The sequence below is a fragment of the Dothidotthia symphoricarpi genome (genome assembly GCF_010015815.1).
Source record: "Dothidotthia symphoricarpi CBS 119687 unplaced genomic scaffold P153scaffold_8, whole genome shotgun sequence".
NCBI lineage: Eukaryota > Fungi > Ascomycota > Dothideomycetes > Pleosporales > Dothidotthiaceae > Dothidotthia > Dothidotthia symphoricarpi.
In genome coordinates this window covers 881393-891223 of record NW_022985015.1, presented here as the reverse complement: position 1 = coordinate 891223, position 9831 = coordinate 881393, and the positions used below count along the sequence as shown (strand labels likewise).

Below are 9831 nucleotides of genomic sequence, written 5' to 3'. Positions count from 1 at the left end.
CCATATCCGTCTCAAGAACCATATCCGTCTCAAGAACCATATCCGTCTCAAGAACCATATCCGTCTCAAGAACCATATTCGTCTCAAGAACTATATTCGTCTCAGGCATGATTGGTGGGGGGTCATCCCACCGTGCCTTCTTTCTTATGGGCAATTCTTGCACATCTTGCTCCCGCTTCCGAGACTCAATTGGCATTTCACACTCAACAGCTTCAGCTTCAGTCACAGCCACAGCCACAGCCTTGGCCGTAACCGAATTTTGCAGTCCTGCTTTTGCCTCGCGCTCATCTTCTATATCTGCCAGGAGCTGTTGAAACGCATCGTCGTGAGCAGGAACAAGCTTTTTCGAAGCGTCAATGCGGAGCAACGGACATAGGAGCGTACGTCTCTTTCGAACTCTGCTTGTGAGTGGCCAGTCTCCTTCTATTTCTATTTGTCGCAGCGAGCCATTCAGACTGGTGAGATCGGAACAAATGATTGGCCAGTAGAAGGGTGAACTATCGCAGCGGTAGGTATACAGCTTGATGTAGCAAAGGTGTGATCGAGCAAACGATGATAAGCCTTGTAGGAAGAACGGGAAAACGCCTCCAAGGTCCCATGGACAGAATTTGACGGAGTGGTACAGGATTGGAAGTGCTTCCTCGTATACAGAACGATTCGTCATGAGGAGGTTGACGTTGACTGGACAGCTTCGTTGCATTTCGAAGGCTGTTTCGATTTGCGGTAAGGCTGAACGCTTGTTCTTGTACCTAGAGTTCGAATAGCGAACACTAGGTGTACTGGGACTGTGAGGTTTGCGATATATGCGCAGAACCAGCTTGTCTCTGGAGGGGTCTGTCAAGACATGTCGCCATATGTCAAGACGAAGCTCTTTTGGTAGCGACAACAGACGAGATGGTTCCATAATATCCATGGCTTGTGTAGATGGGTCGATGGCTGGTGGATTTTGTTGCTTTCCGTGTTACGAGCCTCGATGGACACGACTTGAGGGTGAAGACTGGAGATGGCACGCGTCGACGACCCCAAATGTCGAGGGGTCAGAGTGCTAATCAGGGCGGTGGGAAGGTGCGCGAGCAGCTGATGACAGCAGGCTCGCGACCTCTGACAGCCTCACGGCCGCACAACACCTTGTTAGTCATGCCTTGCGTGGCACCTCTCGTTGTTGTCCACTGACGCATCTGGTGGCCGCCTCGCTACCGAAGTTGGTCCTCGGCCCCATCTTTATCGATAGCCTTGCCAAGCAAACCGCCCAAGCTCCAGCATGTGGCTACCCGTCAGTCCACCACAGACACACAACATGCTCTCACGCGGAGTACCGAGCTCCAAACGCCATGAATGGGGCAGAACCAAGGACAGATGATGAGGCTTATGCAGTGGAACAGCTTCCTACGCCAGCCTTGACCCCAGAACCCGATCATGTGGCAGCCGCAACCCGTCACCGCCATATGGACACGAGAAATGATGGACCCCTGCAGAACATAACGAACGTCTACATATCGGAGGCGAACGGTGGTCTAAGCGTCAGCTCGACGAGTAGGGGCACCAGTTCAAACGAAGAGGCCTTACTATCTGACGCCAGCGAGAAGTTCAGGCCCATCAAGCGTCCTGGAGATGGCAGGAGGAGGGGCAGCAGTGTGTCCGAGCAAGACAAGCACCTCAGGCTTAGCTCGCGGCAGATTCAAGAATTGACGAGCGAGCCCGCCAGCATTCCGGTCCGAGCAGCGACGCCAATACAAGAAGAGGCCTTGGGAGGCGGGTCGCGTGGGGAGAATGCAGACGGAAGAGTGAGCACCAAGGTGCTAGGTGTGGTCTTGGAACGGCCGATAGAGTTGAGCATGTCAAGACGCGACAGCTCAAGGAGTCGCGACAGGAGGCAAGAGAGGGAGGTTGTTGTCATCAAGACGCCCTCGACCGAGTTGGGACGAGGACGGCCAGTACCATATTCGAGATCGATTACGGCGCCTACAATACGGAGAAAAGATTCGAGTTCGAGGCCGCGGACGCAGACGTACGAGGGAGAGGATAGGAGGTCAAGCAGACACGTCCCTCCGCCACTTGGCATGGATGACAAGAATATACCATCCAAACCGTTGTCATACAACAAGCAGAGAGATTCTCATGATATGCGGGACATGGCCTCGCCAAGTCATATGAACCTGCCATTACCACCGCTGTCAATGCCAACATTCTTGTCGCTCGAGCTTTCTGCAGACCGCCCGTCCCCATTGTACATCTACCGAGCCTCGTCTGCAGATTTCCCTTACGAATCTTCCACGCTCAAGTATGAGCGTTTGCTCAATTTCTTGAAGATACCAGCCCAAGTCGAAGGCATCCTGGCTTTTGGTGCTCTCGCATGTCTGGACGCTTGGATGCACGTACTCACAATCCTGCCACTACGATTTCTGCTCGCGATCGCCATTCTGGTGAAATGGTGGGGCTCAGTGGTTGTGAAGGAGTTTCGCGATCTATTAGCTTTCGTGTACAGTGGGCTTCCTCGATTCTGGCGTCGAAGGAGGCAGGTGGATGTTCCTACGCCCCACCCAACACCAGCAGAGGAACAGCCTCCCCCAATGTCGCGGACGTCTTCCTCAGCCGCCTTGTCTGCTAGCCAAGCAACGGCGGTGAACAGACAGAACGGGGAACCCTCGACAACTTTCAAGTTCCCAGATCTGCAAGAGCTCAGAGCCAAGCGTCCACGTAATCCCCGCTTTCGTCATCGCCGGACCAAGTCCACGCCCTCTGCGCTTCTACCAGGTCATAAAGCAGATATTCTTAAGGGCCTCTTGATAATCTCAAGCTGCTTTGTCTTGATGCGATTCGATGCAAGTCGAATGTACCATGGCATTCGCGGTCAGTCGGCAATCAAGTTATACGTACTCTACAATCTTCTTGAAGTATGCGATCGCCTCTTGTCTGCCGTCGGCCAAGACGTTCTTGAGTGTCTGTTCTCACGCGAAACTCTTGACCGCAATGCAGACGGTCGAAGTAAGGTCATCCGACCCTTTTGGATGTTCATTCTCGCTCTGCTCTACACGGTCGCACATGCCACGGCCCTATTTTACCAAGTCATTACGCTCAACGTGGCGGTGAACTCGTACTCCAACGCGCTGTCGACGTTGTTGATGTCAAACCAATTTGTGGAAATCAAAAGCACGGTCTTTAAGAAATTTGAAAAAGAGAACCTCTTCCAGATCACTTGTGCTGACGTTGTTGAGCGTTTCCAGCTGTGGCTAATGCTCCTCATCATTGCTATGCGCAATGTTGTGGAAGTTGGCGGCCTAAGTATTCGCAGTAGCGATTATTCATGGACGTCGATGTTTACTGGAAATGCTACAACCAACTTCACAGCGTCTAGCATTATACCAATGAGCTTCACCATCTTTCCACAATACATCGCCCAGGTGCTCAATCCCTTCCTACTTGTGCTTGGAAGCGAGATGGTTGTCGACTGGCTGAAGCACGCATACATCACCAAGTTCAACCAGATGAAACCGGAAGTGTACGGCAAGTTCTTCGACGTTCTAGCAAAAGACTACTACTCCAATGTAAGCCTCTCCATCCCCTATCACGCATCTCCCAATCTAACAACAAATAGGCCTTCGGCGACGCAAACCTAACCCGACGTCTCGGCCTCCCCGTCATCCCACTATCCTGCCTCTTCATCCGCGCAGCCATCCAAACATACCACATGTTCATCGCAATGTACATGCCCGCCCCTCTCGCCGCATCCTCCGTCTCCCTAACCTCGAGCCCGACGTCCTCCCCCGCCACAACCGCAGCTCTCGCACACATCGACCACGTCATCCGTCGCGCAATTGGCCGCTCGCCCTTTGGCGCAGGCGTCCCGAATCAACCCTGGTACTACTTCTCGTCCTGGACGCTCGACGACCTGATCGCTGGCTCTACCATGCTGCTCGTCTTCCTCGTCGTCTACCTCATCTTCCTCGCTTTCAAACTCATCCTCGGCATGCTTCTTCTGACCGTGGCGCGGAACAGGTACCGCGGCATGGAGGAGCGGGAGAAGATGGATGTTGATACGGGAGGGAAGCGCATCGGTGGGTGGGGCGTCGTGGACGTGGACGAGGAGAAGAGACGCTACATATACAATGACGATCCGGATAGTTTGCGCAAACTAAGGGAGCGGGACGAGAAGCAGAAGAAGAAAGATGATGCGGAGCGGGAGAAGGGGACTACTTTCGGGCATGTGAGTCGGTATGCCATGGTTGCTAAGAGGATTTGGTAGTAGGATTATACATGAGTTGGTTTGGCTTGGTGGAAGATTGGCGAAATTAAAAGGCGATGTCGACATTCACCTTTCAATCATTCAAACGTGCATGTCCATCCACGCTCCATGTTCCCCTCTCACTAGAATACTCAAAAACCGCGACACCCGACACACTCACCCGCCCCCCCAGTGTAAACCCGCAACGCCCGGCACGTAGCGTATAGTAATCATGCCGTGCTCCCGTGAACGCGTCATCTCTCACTCGCCACCTCCGCTCCCCCATCCTCCTCCCTCTCCACTTGTCCCATCTCGAACGCACTGTTGGCGCGGCTCCTTTGCGTGCCGAGCCGTATTTCCGCAACCCCTACCGTATTCAAACACAATGTAGTTTGCACAAAATATACAACGTGGGCATAATTGTTATGAGCAGAGTAAGGCAGAGCAGATAGACAGCACACTGAACCTGTGACAAAACAGTGAAAAACACATGTATGTATAATATGGGTATTTGCAAAAAAAAAGAATATGGCCATGCTGTCTCTCTCTCTTTCTCCGCGTCTGCCTCTACTATGCTGGAATATAAATCCTTAAATAAATAACCTCCCACTTTCCCCGTTCCCCCTTCATGTTTACTTCCTTCCCCCCCACCCGCCGTCTTCCAAAATACTATGCCGCCTACCCGCTGTAAGAGAGCCAATTACCCAAATTGCCACCACCACCCAAAATACACAATATACGTACGCTACGATACGATACGGCACGGTACAGCCTTTTGCCCAAGGCCTCGTCCCTTCGTTTCCTTTCCGTTCTCTGGTCTTGTATTCGCCAGCAGCGCGTGGCCAAAAAAAGTTATATGTTCCAACAAAAAAACGCCACCCTTACACACCCAGTGTATGGTAGCGGGGTGTACATGGTCCCCCAAAAACAAGAAGAAGAAGCCTCGACCGGAAAAAAAAATGGTATGATGGATGATGCCTCCCAAAGCATGCGCCCAAACGCCGCGCAATATTTCGAATCAACTTTGGCAAAAAAGGAAATTCGTCGGAAACCATGCGAGAACACCCTCCCCCAACATCTATCCCATTCGCCGTCTAGGTAGGAAGGGGAGGAGGAGGGGAACTCATGTGTTGCTGATGATGACTCTCGCCCCCTCTTTACCAATGACTCCCCTCTCTTTGGCCTTGGGACTACGATCCCGGCCCTTTTTGCGATTGAGGAAACCTAGCATGCCCGACGGCTTTTCTACGGCTTGAGGGTTCTGCAAGAGCGCGGAGCTCTGATTAGCCATTTCCGACCAGGACCCGGTTTCGTTGAGAACTACCTGTACGCCTCCACCCATGCTGGTGCTGCGCTGCGAGCCTCGCGGACGGTTGTTCATAGGTCGGGAGAAGGACGGCGTTGGGATGGCACCCTCGCCAGGGTAGTAGTCGGAGTGCTCGCCACGCTGCGCTGTGGGTGACCCAGTAGAGGACTTTTGTGTATGGTTGAGGATAGCATTTGCTAGTGGAGGGCTGCCATTGGCCGAGTGTGTTGTGGATTGAGCAGTTGTTATCGATCGGTTTGGATGGAGGTCGCTCTCTGGTGACTTTGAATTTGCGAGCGGGCGCCCCCATGGATCTTGTTGCGAGGCGACGGACACGGGAGCTTGGTCGCTGTTGCTCTGATTGCTCGCTCTTGAGCCACCAACTGAATCTGCCGGGTCTGGGACGGCGACGGCGATTGGGCGGTAGTCGGGGATGGTCGTGTAGTTGAAGGGCTCGAACAGTGTCTCGATCATGCGGTGCAGCTCCTCTGCGCGAATCTCGGCATCTGTTGCATCGTCCTTCAGCGCTTCCCTGGGCTTCTGTCTCCGTGCCCGTGCCTCCAACGGCGCCTCCTCTAACAACAGCTCCTCGAGGTCATACGTGGCGTCGAAGTTGGTCTTATCGCTCGATGGGATGAACACGGGCGGAATCTCCTTTGCCTCGAGGGCAATGAAGTCGAGGGGACGGAAGAAGGGGTTGTCTGCGAACGACTCGAATCCAATGGCCCCTATGCGCTTCTTCCTGTTCTTTTCTAGTAACGAGCTGATGGCATGTAAGCAGGGCATCGAGACGGACGGGCTCGTGACGGGATATGTGGGCTCGCCCTTTGCGATTTTGGCGGCGAGGGAGTCGTGGCTGTTTGCTTCAAAGGGACGCTGTATGCGTTAGCTTGTGCCAAGACTTGATCTGACTTCAGACGGCGACGCACCTTGTTGTATATGCACTCGTAGAAGAGCACGCCCAGAGACCACCAGTCGACCTCGCACGAGTAGCCCTTGCCTTCGTACACTTCGGGAGCGAGGTAGGCGAGGGTGCCGGATTTGCTGGTCAGCGGCTTGTGTGGGGTGAAGTCGGAGGCGACGTTCTGGGGAGGTCAGCATGTATGGAGAGGGATTGTGAGGCGGTGTGACGCACAAAGTCAGCCAGGTGGACATGGCCCTCGGAGTCGAGCAGCACGTTGTCGGGCTTGATGTCGCGGTGCACGATGCCCTGCTGGTGTATGTAGCGCACGGCACAGCCGAGCTGGGCTATCCAGAAGCGGACGGCCTCCTCGGTGAAGGTCTTGCGGGAGATGTGGAAGCGCAGGTCGCCGCCGTTCATCAGGTCGACGACGATGTACAGGTACTCGATGTCCTGGAAGCTGTAGCGCAGATTGCACAGGAAGGGGTGGTTGAGGTGCTCGAGCATGCGGCGCTCGCGGATGATGTTGCGGACGCTCTCGGACCGTACGACTGTGACACGACGTCAGCATTGCGGGCGCGGGCAGACGGGCAGGGCAGGGCAGGCAGGGCAGGGCAGGGGCAGACGGACCTTCATCTTTGCGGATGTACTTGAGGGCAAAGGTCAAGCCCGTGTCCTTGCGCTCGACGATGCGCACCTTGCCAAAGGCGCCCTTGCCGACGACTCGCAGCAGGCGGAAGTGGTTGAGGTTGACTGGGGGCGGTTAGTCAGCGTGCATGCATGGACGTGTGATGGGAGCGTGGTGGGAGCGTGGTGGAGTGTGGTGAGGTGTGCTGGGCGGTCGGCTACACACCTTGGTCGGTGAAGACGACGGGCTTGCCATTGTTCTGGCCCATTGCGACGGCGGCAGACGGCCTGGTGGTGGGAGCTGCGGCGGTCAAGAATGCATGCGGTGCTGGCGGCGGGACACGGTCGATTGGCGGGTGGGCGAGAGGCACGAGAGGGACAGCAGCGTCCGCGTCTGGAGCCGGGCGTGTGGTGCGGGGACGGACGGCGGCGATGCAGGTCTGGTCGAGGTCTGGTCTGGTCGAGGTCGGGTCCTCCTGGCCGTCACGGAGACTGGACAGCGCTGGCGGCAGGCGTGGCTCTTAAGGCAGGCGAGGCTATCACGTCAAGCGAGAGTCGCAGGTCGCGGCGCGGTCGTGTAGGGCTGAGCTGGGCGAGGTTGCACACAAAGGCTTGAAAGGAGGCCCGCCAGTTTTGAGGCAGACATGTCTTGTCCGCGAGCCCAGGGCAGGCCTAGCTCTAGCGCATCTCTGCGCTGCATGGGCCGCCGCGAGGATGGATGCGTGGAGGCCACCCGGCATGCTCAGAGCCCCCAGAGTCAGCACCCCTGCCGCTCGTCGCTGTTGTCGCCGTGCTGCACTCCTCAGGACCCCAAGGGCAGGCGCGCCTCTCTCCGCAGCTGCCTCTGTCGCTGCCCACGCTGCTGTCGTGAGCGCGCCCGGTTCCTGGAAGCTCGCTGCCACCAGCCTGCCCGCTGCTGTTGCGCCTCGTCGGTAGCTCCGAGAATGGCAGCAATCGGCAAGCTGCAGCGCCATGGCAGCCTCCCCCGGCGCCGCCATCCCAGCAATCACGAGACACCGGCCAAAACCACAGATCAGACGTCGACTCGCTCCCTCTGATCTGCATGCACGCCTGCGAGTCCTGAAACACAAAACACACTACCTAGACTTCCACCACCTGCTCCCCTGGCGCCTCTAAATTAATCCTGCCTCCGCCTTGCCCCAAACTGACACCTGTCGCTATAATTCCCCTCTGTCTGCCTCTGCATCTGCCCGTCGCTCCTCCACCTTCTGTCCCCCAACACCACGTACCACGACGCCTCGACGTCGCCCACTGCACCTCGTGCCTAGCCGCAGATTACTTCCCCTTCCGCCTGGTTGGCTGTCTCTTCGGTCCGACCGCACGCCAACGGTCAAGCCAACAACCATTCCTGCACCGCTTTTGTCTTGCCCGCCCGCAAAAGCATCCTGCGCCTTTGCATCACGCTCCGTGTTCGTCTAGTGTGCACCTGCCAGCAACAGCGGTCAAGACTGCCTTCCTGAGTCTTCCAAACAAAACACTACAGCTGTTCCTCATCTCCACATCTTCCCGAACATGCACCTCTGCACCCCAAACTGACGTCAGCCTTGTAGACCGCCCCAATCACACTGTCCTTGTCTTGTCTCCCTAGCGCACATGTGATGAATCTTCTTTTTCTTCTCCTTTTCCCACTTTGTTGTTCAAGACTCTTTGTTCCAACCGGTACTTCCCATCGCGGAATCTCCAGCCGCGCCGCACAACCAGTCGTCGCACCTCACGGTCGCGCACGCCCCTCGTGGTATTCAATTACACGTACACAGCAGTGTCAAACTCTGTTACACCACAGTATGGCCCAATGTCACGGTCGTCTCGCCTTCTGCACACATGCACGCCAGACCTTGAAGTATCACCGAGTAGTCCACAAAATAGCCGTGGGGTAGGCTAAAGGCGTCTTCTAGAACACTGCCATTCTTCCCGACCGGCATACCTAGTCGATCCACATCCACGCAGGGCGAAGCGACTACGAGCGGGAAACTCTGCACAGGTACCTACCTCATCGCACAAGTTACGAGATCTCTTCCTACGCCGTCTGCCCCCCGTTGTTTTGACGTTTCGCTTGCTCTCCAGTTTTCCTACCCATCTTCTAGTCCCGGTAGGTTGGAACAAGCACCCAAATCACGCTATAGGCGAGCTACTTAGCAGGAATGCAGGAGGCATCCTACCTACCCCCGGCGAGGGTCCTCCCGCTGGGGATGCCCTTTCAAAGGATCGCTGGATATTTCCTAGTTGAACGCGCCATGACATTCGTTCGACGCAATTAGGACTGTTGATATAGCCCAGGTCCTTGCTATCGGTATCGTGTCGATCATGCAGAGTACGCTATGTCTCTCGGCGAAATGAAGCAGCTTAGCCGTTAGTCTCTCTACACTTTATCTTGAGCTTGGACGCTATATGGCTTAATCGCATTCATACTATGTACCTAAATCTAAAGATATTTTATCGCAAGCCTTTTCTACCTAGTCGACATCCGCTAATGATGTACATGCAGCCATAGCTCTTTGTTCACTCCCGCAAAAGCTTAGCCTTGCTATTCTGAATCCTACACCTGCCCCCGAAATCATGCCTTGCATATAGTTGAGCATCTCAATCAAACTCTCCATGCTGCCACCATGTATTTTACCTCGCCAAGAAAGAAAGAAAAAATCCTTCCATCAAATTTCCAACTCAACAAATCTCGGAGTTGGAAACTCGGAGTTCGGAGTTCTCAATCCCAAGCAAAAAGTGTGGCGCTGTTCTCGAACACGCACGAGACTTCCA

General features: G+C 55.2%; 3 protein-coding genes across 3 annotated transcripts in view; 1 reads left to right on the top strand and 2 right to left on the bottom strand.

The window, feature by feature from the left end:
- Positions 1 to 913, bottom strand: part of P153DRAFT_384738 (uncharacterized protein) — a gene marked incomplete at both ends in the record, with an annotated part of 1210 nt that extends 297 nt beyond the window's left edge. Inside the window, one exon of the mRNA XM_033670373.1 lies at positions 20 to 913. Coding sequence (XP_033524856.1) covers positions 20 to 913 — 894 coding nt within the window. The remainder of the gene's footprint in view (positions 1 to 19) is intronic.
- A 418-nt stretch (positions 914 to 1331) lies between these two features.
- On the top strand, positions 1332 to 4243 carry P153DRAFT_289145 (DUF747-domain-containing protein; the record flags this gene model as incomplete). Its single annotated transcript, XM_033663637.1, has 2 exons — positions 1332 to 3545; positions 3596 to 4243. The coding sequence occupies 2 exons, from the start codon at positions 1332 to 1334 to the stop codon at positions 4241 to 4243; spliced, it is 2862 nt and encodes a 953-aa protein (XP_033524855.1).
- A 1102-nt stretch (positions 4244 to 5345) lies between these two features.
- P153DRAFT_375212 (kinase-like protein) lies at positions 5346 to 7325 on the bottom strand (the record flags this gene model as incomplete). Its single annotated transcript, XM_033669570.1, has 5 exons — positions 5346 to 6404; positions 6458 to 6613; positions 6664 to 6980; positions 7060 to 7182; positions 7283 to 7325. 5 exons carry the CDS (start codon positions 7323 to 7325, stop codon positions 5346 to 5348), a joined length of 1698 nt encoding a protein of 565 aa, XP_033524854.1.
- Positions 7326 to 9831: the final 2506 nt, after the last annotated feature.